We start from the raw sequence: 26,053 nt of genomic DNA on the forward strand, positions 1-26,053 counted from the left end.
AAACCAGTTTAAGGCTTAAACCGTGTTGGTGCAAGCCGCCCTAGGTCTTGACTTTGATGCAGTATTGATTTTGAAAAGAGGGTAAGAGTTGTTGTTATGCCTTAGTTTGTGCCTGGCTTACAGTACAGTTGGCTTGCTATGTACCACAGGAAAAAAGGCATTATATGATACAGTATTGAAAAGAGGGTAAGAGTGTTGTTTAACAAAAGAACAGGTTTTGACATTTAAGAATAGATAAGTTTACACTTTTCTGTCATTTGCTATTTGCTACTGTATACTATAGAGGATAAGAGAACATCTAAAAAATACAGGATTCCTTGTAAGAGAAGACAAGAGAACTGAAATGTAATTGTTGTTTTTTGTCATTTGATAGTTCTACTGTATTGAAAAGAACATAAGAGAAAACGGAATTGTTAAAAGAAAAGGAAATACTGGAATTGTAAGAATTGTGGATTTTTTGGGGGTAATTTTTCTGGAAAATATTTTTTTGTTGAAAAACCGTGACATTGTGAACCGTGAACCTTGAATCGTATCGTGAGTTTAGTGAATCGTGACAGGCCTAGTTGGGACTGTAGGCCACATTTAATATGAAAACTCAGAGTAGATTTGTCTAATTTATAGTTAGATTAACTACACCTTTATAGTCTGAAAAAGGCAAATACGAATAGGGAAAATGATCTATCTAATGATGATAAACTTTATTTTTCAGACACAAAGGTCCATAAAAACATACATTAAAAAAAAAAAAGAATATATCAGCTAAGCTGACAAAAAAGCCATTAAGTGGAGAATGTTCACTCTTCATAAAATCTGCTGAGGTGTGAACCAGGTGTCTACCCTACATCACCAAAGAGTCAGAATGCAATTTATCTAAAGGCCCTCTTACATCTATCAACTTGGTAAAGATTTCTCAGTCGTAATAAAATCGAGGCTATTTGCGGCGCGCTCCCGTGACTCAGTCGTTACTCAATCGTTAAATGTGAGGTAGTGGTCCGACTCGATTTTTACCCCGATTTGAGACCCAGATTATGTTACGAGAATATCAAACTGGTTTCATATTTTCACAAATCGGGGCTGAGTCAGTGAGTCTGAATGAATACAATGACGTAGCCTAGCCTACAACCAAAACAGAACAAGCCAAAAGCCAAACCATTCATTTCCCAAAAGACGCTGCCTGAGCTGCCAGCCTGGTCGTTGTTGGTGCGGCTACTACGTCTACGACAGCCCTTTATTAGTTATTTCTCCGCGTTTCCATTATTCCAAACAGTCAACGTTGATAATAGTTGATAGGATCGATCTGCGCCGGCTGAGAGGAGAAAACTAGAGAGGAGAGGCACAGAGGGCTGAGGGAGGAAGGCGGAGCTCGGTGTGTGACAGTGCACTGCATGTGCAGTGATGGAAAAAGTAATCAAGTAAAAGTATCAATACTGCAATACTGTGATGCGACGCGATGTGACTGAGCTTGTAGATCGGCTATTTTCATTTATGGTTAGCCTAATGCTTTATAATAATATTATAATTTATTTAGGAACACAAGGCTATATAATAGGCATGTATCAGCAAATAAAAGGGAATCTTGAACCAGTCTTTACAAAATCTTTAGAGGCATACAAATCTAACAACTGAAATCTTTGAAAAATCATCCTACAGTCTTTGGGGAGTCTTTTTCAAATCTTATAGTGTGAGGGGTAGTCTTTAAGAAATCTTTCCCAAATCTGTCCACAATCTTACCAAAGTTGTTAGGTGTAAGGCTAGCTTAAGGCCCTCTTACATCTAACAACTTTGAAAAGATTTCTCAATCGCAATAAAATCGAGGCTATTTGCGGCGCGCTCCCGTGACTCAGTCGTTACTCAATCGTTAAATGTGAGGTAGTGGTCCGACTCGATTTTTACCCCGATTTGAGACCCAGATTATGTTACGAGAATATCAAACTGGTTTAATATTTTCACAAATCGGGGCTGAGTCTGAATGAATACAATGACGTAGCCTAGCCTACAACCAAAACAGAACAAGCCAAAAGCCAATCCATTCATTCCCCAAAAGACGCTGCCTGAGCTGCCAGCCTGGTCATTGTTGGTGCGGCTACTACGACAGCCCTTTATTAGTTATTTCTCCGCGTTTCCATTATTCCAAACAGTCAACGTTGATAATAGTTGATAGGATCGATCTGCGCCGGCTGAGAGGAGAGAACTAGAGAGGAGAGGCACAGAGGGCTGAGGGAGGAAGGCGGAGCTCGGTGTGTGACAGTGCACTGCATGTGCAGTGATGGAAAAAGTAATCAAGTAAAAGTATCAATAATGCAATACTAAAGTATGATGCGACGCGCTGTGACTGAGCTTGTAGATCAGCTATTTTCATTTATGGTTAGCCCAATGCTTTATAATAATATTATAATTTATTTTGGAACACAAGGCTATATAATAGTCATATTTCAGCAAATAAAAGGGAATCTTGAACCAGTCTTTACAAAATCTTTGGAGGCATACACATCTAACAACTTAAATCTTTGAAAAATCATCCTACAGTCTTTGGGGAGTCTTTTTCAAATCTTATAGTGTGAGGGGTAGTCTTTAAGAAATCTTTCCCAAATCTGTCCACAATCTTACCAAAGTTGTTAGGTCTAAGGCTAGCTTTAAAGTAATACTGAAATATTGTAAAAACACATTAATGTCAAATAAGCTGTTACTGCATTGCCTGCTTCCCCTGCCGTTAGTGTACTTGCACAATGTACAGTTTGTTTTTGTTTTTGTTTTTTTACCGCCGACCCTACCAATATGCCCATATCTCCATACACATGGATCTCCATATATGGGTATGAGGGATCTCCATGGGTAACTGGTCCGATATATATTAATAATGAATTCTGTCCTGTGTGAATTCTGTCCTGCGCGCCCTCGCCCTTAGGCGTCTTACCCCCCGAATCCACCGGGCGTGTCGAGCGTCGCGTCAACGTCAACGCTGGGAACGCTCCCGTTTTAATTCATGAAGGGTGCTCCGCTGCCGACGGCAACGTCAGCGTTGGACGCTCAAATTCGCCCTGGTTCATTTTTTGACGCCGGCACGACGCCGTCTTTTTGGTGGAGCCCTAGGCCTTCCTGGTTATTATTATTTCTATGTCTTTCAGAGAGTGACATTCCTACTGAGGAAGGATCAACAGGCAGAAGAAGACCAGGGATTGTTGTTACTGTAGTCATGGTGACAGTAGCACTGGCAGTTTTAATCTGGGACCTGCAGAAGACGACTAGTAAGTGTTTAAATGGTTTATTCTGTCTCAGGGGTAGAGAAACCATCATTAGAACACGGAGGGTTCCTGAAGGGTTCCCAGTTTGAATCCTGGCTCCCCCAGAGATTGTGTCGTAGAGTCCTTGAGCAAGACTCTGAACCCCTAGTTGCTCCTGATGAGCAGTTTGTTACCATTGGTGTATGAAAGTGTGTGTGAATGGGTGAATGTAATGCACAATCTATGTAAAGCACCTTGGATAAAGGCGTTTTACAAATTCACCATTTACCATTTACTGAGACAAGTCAACTATAGTGTTTAAATGGTTTATACTAGAACCAGACAACTAGTAGGTGTTAAGTATTTTATGATTTGTTACCTGTTTTATTTTTCCATATATCTACTGTACATCAATTTATGTATCTATAATTATAATACATCTATAATCATATAAATCCATCTAAGTATGTATCTGTAATGGTAATACAAATATATGAATATAAATCATACATCTATGTATCTATAATCATAACAATTTGAAGATCATCTGGTTACTCTGTAACCTTTGTTCTCTGAGTAAAGAGACTATGGGCCCTAGTTTCGTCCATGCCTTATCCCTAAACTCTTTAGACATTTTTTACTATTTTATAAAACATTTTTTTTTATATTTCAAATAGCTGATCTACTAAAGGCAAAGAAGTTTAGAGATAAAATATAGCTCTATCTCTCCACCCAACATTTATGTATGGGGAATGACCCCACCTCACTTGTGACGTGGATATTTCTTTAACACTTCTGCTGCCTTTGACAGTCCTCACCGTCATTTAAAGGGTTGATATCATGGTGCGTTGACAGCGTTCACCGTCAGTCTTACTGTATTTACAGTCAAAGTATTATTACTTACTATACGGCACTCCGGTCCAGCCCACATCGGTAATGTCTGCAATTTGTTTACAACGCACGTTGGGCGTGCACCCAAAGTGAAGCTCCTCCATAGTAAATCCATTGAGAGACCCATAAAGAGACTTCATTTACTCAAAAGAAAAGTCTTTTTAATCCCAAAGCTGGCTTGTTTACTTGGCTTGGATGGCGGCACCATGACACACTGTCACATGACACACGTCATGTGACTAGATGACGTAAACGTTGAAGTCAAGTGATAATCCATCTGCACAAAAACAACCCCACTCGGCCCTTCAAAATAATAGCGGGGGCCTACGGAGGAATCAGCGCGGCACCAAGGCACCAAGCATCCTTTCAAAGTAAGAGGCAGCAGAAGTGTTAAGACACACCATGTGACCCTGGCATGCACGGGTACCGTATATAAGGCCCAGGTGTGTGTGATCACACTGGTTTACCTTGATCGACACTGCTTCTGAGTGACATCGAGGTGGAGAGATAGTCTCTTCACTCAGAAAGCAAAGGTTACAACGTAACCGAACGTTCTCTATCGTATTGAGGCTCTCTCTCCACCCAACATGTTTACCTATGTGTATGGGGAACTCTGAAAGACACCTTGTGAGGAAGCAAGCAGTGCCAGAACCCCAGAGCCAACACCAGAGGGCGCCGGTCCTTCACGTACTGTGCTTTGTTCTGAGCCACATACACAGGCATGCAGGCTGGGTTATTTGACAAAATAAATGCAATTTTGCAACCCGTGCAAATGATCGATTCAAGAAGTGTCACTGAACCTAGATCCACAGATGGAACTACACCTGAACGCGGAAGCTGTCCGAACCTGCCAGCAATACGCTCATATGGTGCACCGAATAGGACTGTCTGATTCCCAAGGAATTAGTTTGTTTACCTAAAAGATTTGCTTAGACAGCAATTTTCACAAACCATGATCCCCTTGAGGAGCGACTCAAGACCAGCTCTCAACTGGCTGCAAAAAAAGTAGTTTTTTTCCACAAAATAACTTTCAAAAAGTCTGTTGCTCTACAACTCATCTAAGAAAATCCACATCTTGGACTGCTCAGTGGATAAAAAAAGCTGGGACTTATATTCCTGTGCCTGCCACTATGACTGGTGTGTCCAACAAAAGTTAAAACGTAACTGAATGATCTACCGGTATATATCTTTAAAAATAGACATAGTCGATACGATAGATCATGTCTTCACACTGACCAATCACTGTCTCACATCTTTACTTTTACAGAAAGAAACAAACTAAGAGGTAAGTGTGTGTGTGTGTGTGTGTGTGTGTGTGTGCGTGCATGCGTGCGTGCGTGCGTGCGTGTGTGTGTGCGTGTCCTGTTGGGCTTGCAGGACTCTAATGTGTGTGTGTGTGTGTGTGTGTGCGTGTGTGTGCGCGCTGTGTGTGTGTGTGTGTGTGTGTGCGTGCGTGCATGCGTGCGTGTGCGTGTGTGTGTGTGGGTTTCTGCGTGTGTGTGTGTGTGTTTGTGCATGTGTGTGTTTGTGGGGAGGGTACGCTCTCTGGCTGTTAAACATGGCATTGCTTTGTTCACTACAGCTCTGTTGGTGAGGACATCACCAATCATCATTACTGACTATGAAGACAAGCTTCAACACAACATGGACGTGACTTATCAGACTGTAAAATTGCCCACAGCCACTCAGACAGAGATGTATTTTGAAAACATCTTCATCTCGCTCTACAATGTAGACATCAATGTCACCGACATCCACAGTCATCATGAGGTCAGACAGATGGAGAGGAAGGCAGGAGAGGAAAAAGAAATCCAACTCAGTGAAATCTTCAAAGATCCTTCTGGAAGAAACACAAGAACAGTGCTGACCGTTGGCTGTGCAGGGATTGGAAAAACTTTCCTCGTACACAAATTTATCTTTGACTGGGCCAAGAAATGTTTTCCCCAAGATCCACACCTCGTGTTCCCACTCAAGTTCCGCCAGTTAAATCTGCTCAAAGGACAAAACTTTAGTTTGGCAAAGCTGATTCACCATTGCATCAAGGAAACCAGATTTATTGAGGAAGACGTTCTTAATCGCATCTTCAATGAAGTGCAGAAGTCAGTAGACTACAACGACAGCCCCTTCAAAGTCATGTTTGTTATGGATGGATACGATGAAAAAAAAGATCTGCTCGATTTTGAAACAGATTTTGGCCCCATGAATGTGACCGATTCTTACCCAGTGGAAATACTTCTAGTAAACCTCATCAAGGGAGAACTGCTCCCCTCGGCTCACATCTGGATAACCTCACGGCCTGTAGCAGCCAATCAGATCCCTAAGACGTTTGTTAACAAGATGACAGAAGTGCGAGGGTTCATCAGAGATGACCAGAAGAAGGAGTTCTTCATGAAGACGTTCAGAGATGAAAACCAGGCCAGCTTAATCTTCTCACACATCAAGGAGTCAAGCATTATCCACACCATGTGTGAAATCCCTGTCTTCTGTTGGATCCTTGCTACCGTTGTGAAGAACATGGGGTCGGAGGACAAGCTGCCCAAAACCCTGGTTGAGTTGTACTGTCACTTCCTGATGGGTGAGATGATGAGGGAGAAGATGAAGAACCCTGCACTAAATAAGACAGACAAAGAGAAGCTCATAAAGGATGCAGGAGAAGTTCTACTGAAACTGGGCAAGCTGGCGTTTGACCAACTGGACAAAGGCAACATAATTTTCTACGAGAAAGACCTGAAGGCGTGTGGTCTTGATGTGAATAACGTCTCGCAGTTCTCAAGCTTTTGCACAACTTTCTTCAAAGAAGACGGTGTGTTCTTCCTCCAAACAGTCTTCTGCTTTGTTCATCTGAGCTTCCAGGAGTTTCTGGCTGCAGTCTACCTGTTCCACTGTTTCACACAGAGGAACATGGAGGTCCTGGAGCCATTCCTGAAAGATGACGATTACAACAAGGACAGTTCCCTGTCTGACTTCCTGAAGGCTGTTATGAAAAAAAACCTGCAGAGTGAGAGTGGTCACCTAGACCTGTTTGTCCGCTTCCTTCATGGTCTCTCATTGAAGACCAACCAGAGTCTGTTAGGAGGCCTATTGGGTCCGAGAGAGGAGAGTCAACAGGAGATCCAGAGAGCCATCGACAACCTGAAGGAGATGAATGATCGTGATGCCTCTCCAGACAGATGTATCAACATCTTCCACTGTCTGATGGAGATGCAGGACCCCTCAGTAGGTCAGGGGATCCAACAGTACCTGGAGTCAGAGAGCAGATCAGGGAAACTCTCTGAAACCCAGTGTTCAGCTCTGGCCTCCATGCTGCTGATGTCAGAGAAGGTTCTGGAGGAGTTGGACCTGGACAAATACAACACAGACCTGGGGGGGCGACTGAGACTGATCCCAGCTGTGAAGAACTGCACAACAGCCAGGTTAGTAGTCATGTGAATGTCAACATGTTAGAGCACCATTCACTCATATACTTCATTCATTCATTATAAAAAATACACACACACACACACACACACACACACACACACACACACACACACACACACACACACACACACACAAATGCACACAGATAAGAAAGAGGTGCAATCATTACATTTATAAAAGACACTGATTAGTTCAAAACCAGTTTTTATGTCAAGGACATTGTGTGCCAGGCATCCACGCAAGATTTGTGTTGTTAAAAATTCCAAATGTGTCAAATTATGTAATTTCTTTTGTGATGCATCGTGGCACTGTGAGCTTGTAGGTGTAGATCTTCTATTTTCAAATAGCTGATGTTGAGACCAGAAGTCGTTTCTACAAATGTCTTCTATATCCTTACAGTGTTCTGATAAATGTATGTTTTATATCAATGGTTCTCAAACCTTTTGGGGTTAAGGACCCCAAAAATGATGTAAATGGCCGCCAACCTCCTTCTCAAAATATTAGGGACTTTAAGCTCCGACGATTTTCCAGGACGGCAACGCCAGGCGGAGTATGGCTGCTATGACGCAATCGCCGTAGCAGTCAAAATCATTAAACAAACAGCCGTCGGCGACGGGGTCCCACCCCTTTTACTGAACTCTTTGGTTCCCATGGCGACGCGTCCATGCAGCAGACGTTGTAGCCACTACGTGGAAAAGGAGCGGCTGCGACAGCGAGCAGGTTTATCTATCGAGCGCTGATCCATTTCTGGTTGCCAGAAACACAGATTTGAGTTAAAAATAGAATATGCATGTATTCAAAGATTTGCACAAATTGTCATCAATTTTCTAAAATAGCAGATCTACAAGCTCATAGTGCAGCACCAAGTGACGTACTATGAGTATTTGAATATAAACTCATTTTTATATTATATTATACAAACATTGTAACTTCAAACTCCATTTTAACCATGTTAGATTCATCAAAAACACCTGTCCTTGGTACTGGTGACTCATACTGCCCTTCTTATACGTGAGGGGCCATGTTTTTTCGCTAACTATTTCATATTTTATTTATTTTTATCTAATGTTTTTTTTATTATTATTACTGTTATATATTTTTCATCCTCCCAAAACATTTATAAATATACAATAAAAAGGTACCAATTGAAAAACCAGTACCAATTGAAAAAACACAGCCCCTCACGTATTAGGAGGGCAATGTGTCCCCTTTTTCACCAGGGTTGAACCGGTTCAGTTCTTTTTTTCCCACATAATATTGAACCAGTTCAGAGGGTTTCCCAAATTAAGTTTGGGTCTCCAGATGATTAGCTTTATGTGCATGATTGTTTTCTCACGAAACATTAAACAAACCAACATACAGTATAAGTATATACAGGGTATCTACACATTTATTGACTTTTAAAACCTTTACCAAATTAGCCAAACTTTCAAATATTACGTAAGAAAGAGGCAAACATTGTGAAAACAGCCGATCTACAAGCTCACAACACCTCGCAGTGTGAGGCGCTGTGAGCTTGTAGATCAGTTATTTTCACAGTATTTATCTGTGGAACAGAGACAAACTAAATGTAAATGCCTCAACTCCTACAATCCCAAGTGCTTGGGGGGTCCCCAGTTTAAATATGAATATTGTTGGGGGTCCCCAGTGGGCGTTCTCCTGTTCAAATGTACCATGTGCTGTCCTTACTTATTGTAAATCCAGAGCGGATTAAGAGTGCCTGCAAAATGCCTAAATTGTAAAATTGATAATTGAAAATGATTATTTTGTGGGGTTCGAGGCCTGTAAAGTTTGGGAACCCTTAATGTAGAAGAGACACAGAGACAACTTTGCATCTGTCTTCCACTTCCCTGTTCTTAATGACATCCTGTTCATGTCTGGACAACTATAGAAGATCTCTTAGTTAACGTCCTTGACAGTGAACTTGGTCTGACCTGTTTTGACCATCTCTGATTTTACATTTAATCTGTCATTACAGACTTGGTGGCCTTGGCAAATACCTCAGGAAGGGACACATGGAAGTTGTGGCTTCAGCTCTCAGTTCTAATCCTTCCCATCTGAGACACCTGGATTTAAGCTCCAACGACCTGAGCCAGTATCTGGATCTACTCTGTGCTGCACTGAAAAGTCCACATTGTAGACTTGAGACTCTACGGTGAGATACATTTTCAATAATTATTTTCAGTGATTTATAACGTGATTATATTATGATTATATGAATATTGTGGGGATAATTTATTTGAAGAGCCCGAACAAGGTTGATATCATAACACACATTGACTAGAATAATGATAAGGTACACTGACTACAGTATGTTGCAATTATAAATGAGATAAATTCACTCAAAACCCTTCTCTTGTTGTTTCTCCCCCCCCCCCCCCCCATGTGAGTCTGCAACACTAAAATCTGCATTTCCATTCAGACCAACCAGAGACCCTACTCAACATTTAGAGCAGGTTGTGGTTTATCTTTTGAGGTCTGTCTGTCTGTCTGTCTGTATTGTCACTTGCTCCAGCAGATATTGTCGTTTCTGTGACATCACTACTCCAGCTTCACCTGTCTTCATTGTGCATAGTTTTGACCTTTGACGTGTGTTATATTTATATAAACTGTTCTCAGTCAGTTTGCAGTGTCGAGATGACCTCAGTTGGTCCTCTAATTTATGATTGTAAGCAGTTTATCTCTATCCAATAATATATACCAGTAAGACTCCCTAATCGGGAGATAAGCGACCGTTGGTCGCTTATCTCCACAAATAGGCCAAAAGTTTGTTTTACCAATTATTACACTCTATGTGAACATTTACATCAACAAATCCCAAGTACTATGCAGAACGACCCATTTCAAGTTTTTAATGTACAACAATATTTAGAAAATAGGTCTACAAGCTGACAGTCCTCGTCCCTTATATTCCCATAGGTTATATGGAGATCTCAGTGTTTGTCAGTCCTTGTTCATTTATGCCCATATATGGACATCTCTATATCTACTGTAACAGTCCTTGTCCCTTTATGCCCATATATGGAGATCTCTTAACTGTAAGTCCTTGTCCCTTTTATGCCCATATATGGATATTCCTGATGTCATCAGTATATGAACATATATGGGCTTTCTGATATGCCCATATATGGAGATCTCTTAACTGTAAGCCCTTGTCCCTTTTATGCCCATATATGGATATCCCTGATGTCATCCGTATATGCCCATATATGGGCTTTCTAATATGCCCATATATGGAGATCTCTGTATCTCCATATATGGGTATAAAAGGATACTTCAGGTCTGACATCAGGTTTGTTTATATTGGGTTGCTAGGTTTGACATCACAAACTCTATGGGCCATCTGACCTAGAAATCTATATTTGGGCATAGATGACTCATCGTGACCTCATCACATGTCGACCGCACGTGTGACGTGCGGTCGACCGCACGTGTGACCGACGGACGGCCGGTGGAGGTTTTCATACTAAATTGCGACCGTAAGATAAGCGACCAAAGATAAGCAACCAACGGTCGCTTATCTCCCGTCACACTGCTGACATCAGTATGACATCACACCGTACACAAATGACCCTTATATAAGACCGGCATTATCTACTGACAGATTAGTAACAAGATGTCAAAATCGTTGAAGGTTGAATCTCCAGATATGGAGATAACCAACACATCCCTCCATATATGGAGATAACCGACGAATCTCACTAAGTCTGACCTCACAAGCCCCATATTTGGACACAAACAACATATAACTCCATATATAGAGACATAGCTGCTGACATCAGTATGACATCACACTGCTGACATCAGTATGACATCACACCGTACACAAATGACCCTTATATAAGACCGGCATTATCTACCGACAGATTAGATGCAAGCAGGATCTCGACTCTGACACAACTCATCGGCTCATAAGCTGGTTCTCCCTCCATATATGGAGATAACCGACGAATCTCACTAAGTCTGACCTCACAAGCCCCATATTTGGACACGAACAACATATAACTCCATATATAGAGACATAGCTGCTGACATCAGTATGACATCACACTGCTGACATCAGTATGACATCACACCGTACACAAATGACCCTGACGGCACACACCAAGCAGTGTGATGTCATACTGATGCGGAGATATGAGCAGGGCAAAGGTGTGACGTGTGACGTGTGACCGACGGACGGACGGTGGAGGTTTTGATACTAAACTGCGACCTGACGGTCGCAATTATATAAGACAATTAAATATGTGGTGTTTTATTTGTCATTTAGACTGGTTCACTGCTGGTTGTTGGGGAGTTGCTGTGAGGTTCTGGCCTCAGCTCTCAGCTCCAATCCTTCTCATTTGAGAGAATTAGATTTGAGTCTGAACAGCGTGCTCGATTCCGGAATTGAGCTCCTGAGTGCTGTAGTGAAGACTGCCCATTGCCAACTGCAGATTCTGAGGTAAATATTTATTTTCTTCTCTCTGTATGGAAGTGTACTTGAACACCAGCCTCCAGCCCTTTGTTGTACATTAATAAATTACAGAATAATGACATGGCACAGATAACACAATCATCACTGCAGTAGCTCAGTCAAAAACATGTTATTAAACACTAATAAAACTAAGAATAATGTGGTTATGGTGATATGCACTAACAGGAACAGGTTAGGGCCATGGAAGTTAGTATATGGTGGGGTTCAAATCAATGAGGGATCTGAAGTCAAATTATTGGGAGTTGAATTACAAAACAATCTTTTAACACACAGGTGTCTAAGCCGTCATTTTGACCGATTTTGAGATTTAGAAGTGGAATTCTTTATCTGCACCTTTTAACCAGAGTTGGGTGTAACACGTTACAAAGTAACGCGTTACTGTAATAATACTACTTTTTTCGGTAACGAGTAGTGTAACGGCACTACTCCTCCGAAATAATAATAACACTACAAATACTGCCTGGTCGCGTTACTCACTACTCGCTACTTTTGTGCCTGCAGTTCCTGCTTCTGCCTTCAGCAGGAACCGATTGTAAACATCATCACATGTCTTTTAGAACATTGGAACTGCCATTTCCCTAAAATAACTAACCAAAGAAGAGGTAATCAAACACATTTGATTACACATTTGATTTTCAGCGCAGCAGCAGGTCATGGTGACACTGTGGCAATCAAGCAGCACTCTGCAGCAGCCACCCGACATTTGATAACCGTCGCATATAGATTAATACAAGGGACTAAAAACAGCAAAACCATAAAAAGCATGAGGAGATTTATAATATCAAGCAAAGAAATGAATTACCTTTTCCCTGTGTTTCAAGAGAGAGAGAAAGAGAGAGAGAGAAAAGAGAAAAAAATAGTGGCACAGCAGCGCATCACGAGGTGCGCAAAGCCGACGTTTGAATCACAGCCTAGATTAATATCCTACATGTGACAAGATAAATAAAAACACCCTATTAAATATCCAGCGACTGCGAGCCACAGGAATGAATTAGCCTACTGGAAATCAATGCACGGTAGGCTGAGGGAGAGAGGGAAAAAGAGCACCTCACCTAGCTCTGAGACTCTGACATGACGCTCATGATGACGGACAATTAATAATTCCTCATGCAAAAACATCGCTGTTATGTTGCTTTTTTAAGCAAATGGGAAGTTTTCCGCTGCTAGAATCAGTTTGACATTGTTTTAGTGCTTCTGCTGGAGTCTGGAGTCATCTCCTTAGTTCCATCACTTTCGCCTGCTACAGTATGACCTGCTGCGCTCTGTGGGGGGGAAATCTCCACCAGGTCATGTCCACCTCTGGACTGTAAAATTCAGAGGAGCCAAATGGAATGAAATCTGCTTAAACTGACTGACATACGGATACAGAACTATAGGCTATAAAATGTCAGGTGGAAACCTTGTATGTCCATAAATAAATGAATAAACTCATGAATGTATGTGAGTTGCACAAACCTAAATTACAACAAGGCCACAGGGGCTCAGAAATAATTACATTATTATCATTTTTATTTATTGTTACCCTTATTATTATTAATAATAATAATATTATTATTAGACTCATTCAAATGACCACAGTGAGCCCTGGGACTCACTTCATTGAACAAAATAACTGTATTGTATTAGATATTATAATAATATATAATAAATATTTAACCCTTTAAGTGCCTATCCCGAACATGTTCGGGATATTCTGGATCAAAAACAATTTTTTATTTGCTATTTTACTTACCCCGAGCTGCTTGGAGCAACGTGGGTGGTCCCGGCTCGCCCAGCGCTCACCACGAGAGACGCTAGATGCTCCGACGATTTATTCCATTGAAAATGGTTTAAAATAAAGTTTAGACCCCCCCCAATGTTCACCGAATGTTCATTGTAGGCGGCGTGACGTATTCCAGGGTGCCTATCCCGAACATGTCCGGGATATTTAATAAAATGAATTATTTTATCGGAGGCCTCAACGAAGCCCCGGTCTAGACGTCCATCCTTGGCCGGGACTTAGACTCGGCCATCCACGGGCCGTATTCGCGCTAACGGCCAAATCGCGCCGCCCACTCCAATAATAAATCACATCTTTAGACAGGATTTTCTCCGGATTGTGTCCCCAGACCCAAAGAGAAAGTTTTTTGCGGCTGATATAGCTTTAGATCGGGCTTCTAAATGGGTTAGCATTTTGGCTACGTGTCAGCTAGCTTCCTCCTCTCGACACCCATAGCATTGACTGGAGTGAAAACACAAGCCAGTTGGGAGAGGGTCGACGAAAGCTATAAAGAAGGTCTATGAATAAATTTCTGGCACTCTAGCACCCCTTGTGGCCGGATGGCACTGTATGAGTTAATACATCTAATATATGGCAATGCATCTCAGGCTTTTTTATGGAGTAACTCAAAAGTAGTGTAACGAGTAGTCTAACTAGTTACTTTCTCCGGGGAGTAATGAAGTACTGTAAGGCACTACTTTTTTCAAAGGTAATATGTAATATGTAGTGCACTACTTTTATGAGTAACGGATCCCAACTCTGCTTTTAACACACCTGGAGTGAGCCTTTGTTCAAGCTATGGATCATTTTCATTTCACTGTTAGCTCGGCAAAGGGAACTTTCTCATATGACAACTGTCTGTATAACTAAAAGCCCTACCTTTTAATTTATTTAGTTAAATAAGTAAGGGTATATTAATGTTGGGACATTACCCGACAGACTTGAATCATTGTCTGGTTTCGAATGATTTGTCTCTAATCTTCTGTTGCCTTAAAACAAAACCATATTTGATATTATTTGTATGCTGTAACGTTATGTTTTAATGTGGACTTATGGAAGATAAACCGATGGGCAAAAACAGATCCAAATAAAATCATTTCAAACAGCAGTTTGTTAAAGCCTTGATTTCTCTGCAGGTTGTCAGCCTGTGGGATCACAGAGAAAGGCTGTTTATCTCTGGCTTCAGCTGTGGCCCTGAACCCCTCCTATCTGAAGCATGTGGACATCAGCTGTAACCACACAGGAGGAGATGCTGTACAGACACTGCTCTCTGCTGGACTGGATGTCAAGTGAGTAGACCTGGACTGTGTCCATGTTGGTTAGTGCAGCCATTCCCTTGTTTCATGTTTCACTGGTAGAAGGGGTACTAATGTTACAACACACCGGGTCTAAGGTTGTTTGGGATGGAGGGTAGTGCATAACACCAATTCTACTTTTCTTTGTTAACTACGTTTTCCATCTCAGCATCTTTCGGCGCAACCTCTTCTTTTGCCAGATGGAGGATAGCTGGTCAAAAACTGGACTGCCCGGCTTAAAACCGGAGGAATGGCCACCCTATAGCATTTTTGCATACAGGCAGAAACTATAATTACATCCTCTTCAAATCACCTTTGCTATAGAAAATAAAGGGGAAATGAAACGTATTTGGGGAAAGGTTTTTAGATCCTATGGTAACACCGTACGGCGTACGCTGTAACAGTTGTATTTGTGCAACGTGACAAACCATCAGTGAGTGTCCTGAATTTGTCATTTCAAATATGTTCTGTTTGATTTAAAGCTATACTCTGGAAGTTGCTCAACTACTGGTCAGGAGCGGTATTGCTTTTTTCGTCGGTTTTTCGCACGGGGTCACCACAGAGACGTATCCGTAGAGGGGTCTTGCGTCCCTCTGCGACCAGGCGTTGGAGAGTAACAGGCTAGACTCCTACACCAGAGTAAACACTGCTGTTGAGGCAAGCTACTTCCTGAAAAGACGGCAAGACGCGCTGTGATTGGCCGGTAGTGTATGATCCGTGCTGTGATTGGGCGGTAGTGTATGATCTGGAGACAACGTATACGGAAAGATACAGATGATGTAATTTTGCTGCAAAATCAGGTCCCCGGCCAGGATCATAGAAAACATATTTACAGAAGGCTTTAGGGGCTGAAATTCACAGAGTGGCTATTCTAAAACTTTAGCGATTTAATAGTTAGGACAATTTTAAGATTTGTTTTAATGGAAAAGTTACAGATTATAGCTTTAATGTTTTACTTTAAATTACTTTGTTGCTATGCAAATAAATTAATTATCATTATCATTATTTCCTACAGTGTGAATCATGGAGGAGAACACTGGATAGAACACTGGACTAATCCTCAACTCCTTAAAAGATGTGAGTATCTGTCTCTGTCTGTGTCAGTATGACACATTGACATCTTATACAGTGTTTAATTACTGTTGGCCCCTCCCTCCCTGGATGCTTCCAGTGAATTCAGGTGGTTTCTCTGCTCTTGGCCAGGGGCCAGTTTCACAAAACCTAGATAGCAGAATAAGCAGACAACGCAATTACGTTGGGGACCAGAGTCATTGGGGGCCCAGAGTCATTTGGGGCCCAGAGTCATTTGGGGCCCAGAGTCATTTGGGGCCCAGAGTCATTTGGGGCCAAGAGTCATTTGGGGCCCAGAGTCATTTGGGGCCCAGAGTCATTTGGGGCCCAGAGTCATTTGGGGACCAGAGTCATTTGGGGCCCAGAGTCATTTGGGGACCAGAGTCATTTGGGGCCCAGAGTCATTTGGGGCCCACCGTGCCGTCGGTAAAATAATTACTAATACTAATAATAATGTGGAGGACAGAAGAGTACAATTTCAAAATTAAACGTGTGTTGAATGATCACAAATATTCAACAGTATAGATACAAAATGTAAAAAAGGCACCATCCCGCTGTCACCTTGTTGCGTGTCTGGTCTTTGTTGTTCATTAAGCATCAATCTGATCACAAACCAATGGGTTTTTCACACTTTTGTTTTTCAAAGCATGAAATTCCATATAATTTAGGAAACATAGCCTATTGGTTTAATCTTAACCACTTCTTACACTCTCTATAATTAGTAAAATGCACCTTAAATCTGAAGCCTACTTTTATCACCTTACAGTTTGATAAAGCTTGTAAATTGGCTACTGTTACATTACATATTATGCTTACAGTGAGTATGAAGAATTATGTTAGACTAATTATATTTATTTATATGACAATTTTGAAGTTTCAGTTAATAGCAGTGGTTAGTAAATCTAACCTATATTTTATAGGTAGTTACACATTCAGTTAATAGCAGTGGTTAGTAAATCTAACCTATATTTCAGGGGTCCTCAAATACAAATCTTGAAGGTCCAGAAATATTTTTTTGAAACAGGTCCGGGTCCGAAAAAAAAGGCGAAGGCGAAATAAGGCGGATACATTTATACAGTATGTACTGTATGTATGTATGTTTATTTTATAATCATTAGAATTGTTTATTTTAATTATTATTATTATTTGGAACTTTGGAAATCTCAGTTGGAACTGTTACCCCTGCTACCCGATGCTGGATAAGCGGTTGAAGATGGATGGATGGATGAATGGATAATTATTTATGCATGTAGAGTAGGCTACATTATTTACATTTATTGTGTAGCAATAAAACACTGGCTTATAGTTTAATTATTGGAAACTAAAGAGCATGAATGCAATATTAGGCTTGTCGTTCAGAATGGAAAATAAAGTGAAACTTAGCGTGAGGGGGAGAGGATTACTTGACATTCAGTTGACACACGTACTGCAAAAGCCAGACTGTGCTGGTTGCCTATGTCAAATGGCCAGTCAAATCAGGGTCAACGAGTCATAGTTATTAACCTAACACAGCCTAGGATAGCTGGCAATAATATGCGACGACACATCACATTGTTAAAGACGCATGATCACGCATCGCGAGTTTCGCGACCATTTCTCGTCTAATGCAAGCAGTTGGAGCCTTACATCGTGGATATTAATGTGTTGCTGTTGTCCTCTCCAATTGAACAGCCAAAGGTAGAAGATCTCTAAGTTATTAATCCAGTGGGAGCAATGGTTTCCAAGAGGTTTTAGCAACTTTTTCAGGCAGCGAGCGGCATGAGTGTGTGGAGAGGGGAGGGGAGGGGGGAGCAGCATGGAGAGCGCTGCTTCGGAGGGAAGGAAAACCTTTGATCTACAAGCCCACAGCACGTTGCACCCGCTACGCTTTGTGGGCTTGCAAATTGGCGTAGGGGTGTGTCTTGTGAGCCTGTGTATGTGTTTGAGCGAATGAGCACATACACACCCACGCACACACAAACACAAATCACACACAGTCAGTCCGATCGTCAGATACAACTGTGCGGAGATTTCTCAGAAATGTGCCGCGGTCCGGACGGAGGTGCGCCTGGGTCCGGACATGGACCGCGGTCCGCCTATTGAGGACCCCTGCTATATTTTATAATCTAACCTATATGTCGGGGGTAGTTACACATTCACAGCAGGATTTATTTCATAAATGTACTTCCTCGTATTAAAGAGCTTCCTCTCCATTTCGGGATCAGTAAATCTGTGCTCGACCTCTTGGTCTTTTAAAGGAAGACGTGAACGAGCATTCAGCCTGGCTTGACCATCCTGGCTCCACAAAGTCGCTACTTCTTAGCAGTGTTGATTTTTATTTCGTTTTAGTCCTAGGCTTTTGATTAAAATGTAATTTATTCATTTGAAAGGTTTTAGTTTTAGTCTAGTTTTAAACATCATGATATTTTAGCAGACTTTACAGGTGATTGTGTTGATAAAAAAATATATTTGCTGGCCTTTTTGGTGTCGTAATGGCTGATTTTATACTTGGTCTCGTAAAAAGTATCACTTACCCTACCTTTAACATACACTTGACCTTTGGCCCTGGACTTGGTCTGGTCTTTTTACCCTCTGCACAATTTTCTACTTTCTAAATAACTGATCTTCAAGCTCACAACACGCTGAGCTGTGACATGTCACCTTGTAGATCTGCTATTATTGGAGAATGTTCCCTCCAGAATAGGTATACTAGGAACCAGGAAAACACACACACTTGGAATTGTAGGAGTTAAGGGGACCTAGCAGGGACCCCCTGAGTCAATACATAGTAATACAGTCAAGACCCTAGCAGGGACCCCCTGAGTCTATACATAGTAATACAGTCAAGACCCTAGCAGGGACCCCCTGAGTCTATACATAGTAATACAGTCAAGACCCTAGCAGGGACCCCCTGAGTCTATACATAGTAATACAGACCCTAGCAGGGACCCCCTGAGTCTATACATAGTAATACAGACCCTAGCAGGGACCCCCTGAGTCTATACATAGTAATACAGTCAAGCCCCTAGCAGGGACCCCCTGAGTAGGGATGGAGCCCGAACACCGGGTCCATTACAAACCCGGTTCTGAATGTATCGAGACCCGAGTATCAATAAACCTTTGGCTTGTCGAGCCTGTTATCGGGTAAGCGTCACAACGTCACGTCATGCCGGGTCGGGAGGTACATTGCGTGTGCTTTGGAAGTGCGTGCCGCAGAACAACGGTGGAATGCGTGAAACACTAAAAAGTTTGGTTACCTTTTTGAAAAGACAAGGGGAGAGCTAAATGCAATGGGCTATATGCAGCACGGTTGTTACATCATGCTCGGGAGGGAACACTTCGACAATGCAGACGGAGGCACTTGTCCATAGTGCAGAGACCCAAGAGCAATCAATAACTTTGCATGTCTGCGACGAGTTGAAACAACGCCAGCGTCGGCTGTTGCAGCAGCGCAACAACCGTTCTCTTCCACCCAAAGTATGTGGTGCTTGAAAATATGAATGATTCCATCGATAATAATCCGTTTGGGGTGCTTAAAATCCCTGCCATAGAGTTATAATGTATCGCTCTGTGCGAATGAATCCGTAGCGTTGCCAGCGTGACTTCTTCTCAGTCTACCGAAAATAGCAGATCTACAAGCTCACAACGCGGTGCGAGCAGAGGCGGTGTGAGCTTGTTGTTTCGGTATTTTTTGTTGCGTGACACCGTCATACTATGTGTTATAAATTACACTTTTAAAAAGACGGTACACATTTAGTTTCTTCAAATATTTTCCAAAAATAAAAAGGTTACTTGCCTTCTGTCTGTTAAAGTACTGTATTTGAAGGCCCTAGTAAAATGTAGTGCAAATATAGATTCTTGTTGTTGCTTAAAACATAGAAAAGATAATGGAAAAAAAATAGATATGCATTTACTGTAAAAAAAAAGAAATAAGAGACATGGAAATGTTAGCCTATAGTTTATACCAGTAAGACTCCCTAATCGGGATATAAGCGACCGTTGGTCGCTTATCTCCACAAATAGGCCAAAAGTTTGTTTTACCAATTATCAAGACATACGGGCAGTTGACAGTTTGCCATGGTTACTCATTGAAGTTGAATCTCCATATATGGAGATAAACTCGCATCAAACTAAATCTGACCTCACCAGCCCATATTTGGGCATGAGCAACTTATGTCTCCATATATGGAGATATGATGACATCACACAGTCCTCAGCCGATGATGTGGCGTGATGTCATACAATACACAAACGAGCCCTACAGTATAAAGGGGCAATTCTTGCCAGGAAAGAAGCATTTCTTCGACTCAGACCTTATCGCCAGGGTTGGCTTATAGCAGCTGTCGGTAGATAATGCCGGTCTTATATACTCATTGAAGTTGAATCTCCATATATGGAGATATCCTACGCATCACACTAAGTCTGACCTCACCAGCCCATATTTGGGCATGAGCAACTTATGTCTCCATACATGGAGATATGATGACATCACACAGTCCTCAGCCGATGATGTGGCGTGATGTCATACAATACACAAACGAGCCCTACAGTATAAAGGGACAATTGCAGTGTGATGTCATACTGATGCGGAGATATGAGCAGGGCAAAGGTGTGACGTGTGACCGACCGACCGACCGACCGACGGACGGACGGCCGGTGGAGGTTTTGATACCAGTAAGACTCCCTAATCGGGAGATAAGCGACGGTTGGTCGCTTATCTCCACAATCTGTCGGTAGATAATGCCGGTCTTATATAAGGGTCATTTGTGTACGGTGTGATGTCATACTGATGTCAGCAGTGTGATGTCATACTGATGTGAGCAGCTATGTCTCTATATATGGAGTTATATGTTGTTTGTGTCCAAATATAGGGCTTGTGAGGTCAGACTTAGTGAGATTCGTCGGTTATCTCCATATATGGAGGGATGTAGGGTAAAAACATGGTTGCTATGGTAAACAGTTGGTTGCTAAGGTAAAAAAAAACATGGTTGCTATGGTAAACAGTTGGTTGCTAGGGTAAAAAAATGGTTGCTATGGTAAACAGTTGGCAGCTATGTCTCTATATATGGAGTTATATGTTGTTCGTGTCCAAATATGGGGCTTGTGAGGTCAGACTTAGTGAGATTCGTCGGTTATCTCCAAAAAACATGGTTGCTATGGTAAACAGTTGGTTGCTAAGGTAAAAAAAACATGGTTGCTATGGTAAACAGTTGGTTGCTAGGGTAAAAAAATGGTTGCTATGGTAAACAGTTGGTTGCTAGGGTAAAAAAACATGGTTGCTATGGTAAACAGTTGGTTGCTAGGGTAAACAGTTGGTTGCTAGGGTAAAACCATGGTTGCTAAGGTGGTTGCTAACGTACACTAACAGACCAGCAACAACAGACTGTTGCCACAGCAACGTACACAAAGGTTTGTGTACACATGTGGTGTGATGTCATACTGATGCGGAGATATGAGCAGGGCAAAGGTGTGACGTGTGACGTGTGACCGACCGACCGACCGACCGACGGACGGCCGGTGGAGGTTTTGATACCAGTAAGACTCCCTAATCGGGAGATAAGCGACCGTTGGTCGCTTATCTCCTGTCACACTGCTGACATCAGTATGACATCACACCGTACACAAATGACCCTTATATAAGACCGGCATTATCTACCGACAGATTAGTAACAAGATGTCAAAATCATTGAAGGTTTACCCTACTAACCAACTGTTTACCATAGCAACCATGTTTTTTACCTTAGCAACCAACTGTTTACCCTAGCAACCAACTGTTTACCACAGCAACCATGTTTTTTTTACCCTAGCAACCAACTGTTTACCCTAGCAACCAATTGTTTACCATAGCAACCATGTTTTCTTACTCTAGCAACCAACTGTTTACCCTAGCAACCAACTGTTTAACATAGCAACCATATTTTTTACAGGGCCTGGGATTGATGACATCAGAAATCTCCATATATGGGCATGAAAGGGATTTTGTTTCTGGAAATATGTCTGTGGGGTGCCACATTTGGAATAAAACACTTACATCACACATCTGGATATCCATACAGCCCATCTAGTTTGCCTGTGTCCATTTATGCCCATATATCTGATGACATTGGGACAATGATCTCCATATATGGGCATAAAACTTATGTTAATTAGTAAAGCCTGGGGATCTCCATATATGGGCATGAGGGGTACCCTAAAAGGGCATCATCTGGGAATAGCAAATATAGTTATCCTAGAAAGTGAAAATCTTACATCAAAGGCCATAACTACCTACCTACCACCATACTGCATTCCTCATTAAACTACCTACCAGTAAGATGCCTAAGGGAGAAAAGCAAAGGGCGAGGTTGCATCATTTCTTGGTCTTCTGGCCAGTGATGTATATCGGACCATTTAACCATATATGGAGACATCTGGTACCCATAGATATTCACAGATATGGGCTTAATATTGATGACATAAGGGATCTCCATATATGGGCGTAAAAGGGATTTGGTTCCCCTGGCATCACAGGGATCTCCATATATGGGCATAAAATGGATTTGGTTACCCTGGCAACATGGGGATCTCCATATCTCCATATATGGGCATAAAAGGGATTTGGTTCCCCTGGCATCACAGGGATCTCCATATATGGGCATAAAAGGGATTTGGTTCCCCTGACATTACAGTGATGTCAGTGGCTGGTTCTACAGAGGGGATCTCCATTTATGGGCATAAAAGGGAATGTATGTATGATGATGTCAGATATCATAGACGTCATAGGACTTTCACATAACGAATAACTGAGTAAGCATGTAAACCCGTAAAATCTATATTTGGGCATGGCTGATTTATGACCTCATCATGATGACACAAGCAAACACAGCTGAATTGTATAAATGATCAGTGCAGAAACCAACAGAAGTATTTGACCAAGACTCTTGATCTTCAAGAACCCTGAGAACCTGTATTGTTTGGTATTTTACTAGGGTAAAAAAATGGTTGCTATGGTAAACAGTTGGTTGCTAGGGTAAAAAAACATGGTTGCTATGGTAAACAGTTGGTTGCTAGGGTAAACAGTTGGTTGCTAGGGTAAAACCATGGTTGCTAAGGTGGTTGCTAACGTACACTAACAGACCAGCAACAACAGACTGTTGCCACAGCAACGTACACAAAGGTTTGTGTACACATGTGGTGTGATGTCATACTGATGCGGAGATATGAGCAGGGCAAAGGTGTGACGTGTGACGTGTGACCGACCGACCGACGGACGGCCGGTGGAGGTTTTGATACTAAACTGCGACCTACGGCCGCAATTATATACCTAAATATGTGTGTGTATATATATATATATATATATTAGTGTCTCATCATGTCTTTCCACAAAATAACAGAAAATGCTCAATAGTGGGCTCGATAAAAGCCCGGCTCGATAACTCCAGGGCTCCACTGGCGGCGTCGCGCTGCTCTGCGTCTTGACGCCGTCACATTGACGTCCGACTGGCTCCACTGAGCGTGAATTTGTTGATATTTCAATCAAAGATCAGATGAGGATATTAGCATTATCAACTGTAAAGTTATGCCTAATTTATCAATTATGCTGTGTAAAGTGCCGAAAAAAGTAGCAGATCTACAAGCTCACAACACGTTGCATGACTTCAGACTCAGTCCCTCACTGCTGACCTGTTTTAGGAGGAAGAAATGAGAAAGGAGTTGTTTCCCAGCCAGTTGTGTTTATACATAATTCTATCAAAGAGACCAGGTAATTACATTAAAAATATTCTAGGATTTTTGGGACATCTGGTCACCCTTGTGAATGACGTGAATGGATAGCCAACAGCAGAAAAGCACGTAGGCTATATAGCCTACATTTAAATATAGCCTACAATGCATCTAATCATATTTTATACATGACTGGACGTTGTGGACGCCGTCAAAAAATTGAACCGGGGTGATTTCTGAGTTTGGACGCCGTCACGGGAGCGTCCGACGTTGCCGTTGCCGTCGGCAGTGGAGCACCCTTCATTGAGTAAAACCGGAGCGTTCCCAGCGTTGACGTTGATGCGACGCTCGACGCGCTCGGTGGAGCCAGGGGGGTTAGCATGATCGATAAGGTGCTCATTATCAATAAAAATTAACAAGCTCCATCCCTACCCCTGAGTCTATACATAGTAATACAGACCTAGCAAGGACCCCCTGAGTCTATACATAGTAATACAGACCCTAGCAGGGACCCCCTGAGTCTATACATAGTAATACAGACCCTAGCAAGGACCCCCTGAGTCTATACATAGTAATACAGACCCTAGCAGGGACCCCCTGAGTCTAAACATAGTAATACAGACCCTAGCAGGGACCCCCTGAGTCTATACATAGTAATACAGACCCTAGCAGGGACCCCTGAGTCTATACATAGTAATACAGACCCTAGCAGGGACCCCCTGAGTCTATACATAGTAATACAGACCCTAGCAGGGACCCCCTGAGTCTATACATAGTAATACAGACCCTAGCAGGGACCCCCTGAGTCTATACATAGTAATACAGACCCTAGCAGGGACCCCCTGAGTCTATACATAGTAATACAGACCCTAGCAGGGACCCCCTGAGTCTATACATAGTAATACAGACCCTAGCAGGGACCCCCTGAGTCTATACATAGTAATACAGTCACTAGCAGGGACCCCCTGAGTCTATACATAGTAATACAGACCCTAGCAGGGACCCCCTGAGTCTATACATAGTAATACAGACCCTAGCAGGGACCCCCTGAGTCTATACATAGTAATACAGTCACTAGCAGGGACCCCCTGAGTCTATACATAGTAATACAGACCCTGGCAGGGACCCCTGAGTCTATACATAGTAATACAGACCCTAGCAGGGACCCCCTGGGTCTATACATAGTAATACAGAGCTAGCAGGGACCCCCTGAGTCTATACATAGTAATACAGTCACTAGCAGGGACCCCCTGAGTCTATACATAGTAATACAGACCCTGGCAGGGACCCCTGAGTCTTTACATAGTAATACAGACCCTAGCAGGGACCCCCTGGGTCTATACATAGTAATACAGAGCTAGCAGGGACCCCCTGAGTCTATACATAGTAATACAGACCCTAGCAGGGACCCCCTGAGTCTATACATAGTAATACAGACCCTAGCAGGGACCCCCTGAGTCTATACATAGTAATACAGACCCTAGCAGGGACCCCCTGAGTCTATACATAGTAATCACAGTCACTAGCAGGGACCCCCTGAGTCTATACATAGTAATACAGACCCTAGCAGGGACCCCCTGAATCTATACATAGTAATACAGACCCTAACAGGGACCCCCTGAGTCTATACATAGTAATACAGACCCTAGCAGGGACCCCCTGAGTCTATACATAGTAATACAGACCCTAGCAGGGACCCCTGAGTCTATACATAGTAATACAGACCCTAGCAGGGACCCCCTGAGTCTATACATAGTAATACAGACCCTAGCAGGGACCCCCTGAATCTATGCTATAAAGTTGTTAAAGTGACAGTGCTGCTTTAAGAGAAGCATTGATTGTTGATGTTGGTTTGTTGTCTCATATCATCACTGTCAGGAAGAAACCTCATATCTCCATATTTATACGTTTTACTTTTTTATTTTGCTAAATTAAACTTCATCATACTACAGTTTCACACAAAAGTAGCAGATCTACAAGCTCACAACATGTCGCCTTGTCAGATTGTAGATCTGCTATTATATATGTTGTGCAATTTTGTAGACTAAAATTTATTTTGGCGTCATTGTAATGGCATATTTTACACTTGGTTGCATGCTGAAAATAGACGATCTACAAGCTCACAGCACGACGCGCTGTGGCGCGCTGTGAGCTTGTAGATGTGCTGTTTTCAGAGTGCAACAGCCAAGCACAGCCAAACCTTTTAGTTCTACTGGATCTCTTCTCCACGAGTCCCTCC

The 26,053-nt window shown here is 42.2% G+C and overlaps 1 protein-coding gene across 1 annotated transcript in view; it reads left to right on the plus strand.

The window, feature by feature from the left end:
- LOC308289438 (NACHT, LRR and PYD domains-containing protein 3-like) overlaps window positions 1–26,053 on the plus strand; it is a gene marked incomplete at its 3' end in the record, with an annotated part of 41,960 nt that overhangs the window by 14,630 nt on the left and 1,277 nt on the right. Inside the window, exons 4-10 of the mRNA XM_080731127.1 lie at window positions 3,126–3,245; window positions 5,380–5,397; window positions 5,695–7,525; window positions 9,511–9,687; window positions 11,803–11,976; window positions 14,905–15,057; window positions 16,079–16,140. Coding sequence (XP_080587253.1) covers window positions 3,126–3,245; window positions 5,380–5,397; window positions 5,695–7,525; window positions 9,511–9,687; window positions 11,803–11,976; window positions 14,905–15,057; window positions 16,079–16,140 — 2,535 coding nt within the window. The remainder of the gene's footprint in view (window positions 1–3,125; window positions 3,246–5,379; window positions 5,398–5,694; window positions 7,526–9,510; window positions 9,688–11,802; window positions 11,977–14,904; window positions 15,058–16,078; window positions 16,141–26,053) is intronic.

Source organism: Nannobrachium achirus, assembly GCF_963921795.1.
Source record: "Nannobrachium achirus genome assembly, chromosome: 8".
NCBI lineage: Eukaryota > Metazoa > Chordata > Actinopteri > Myctophiformes > Myctophidae > Nannobrachium > Nannobrachium achirus.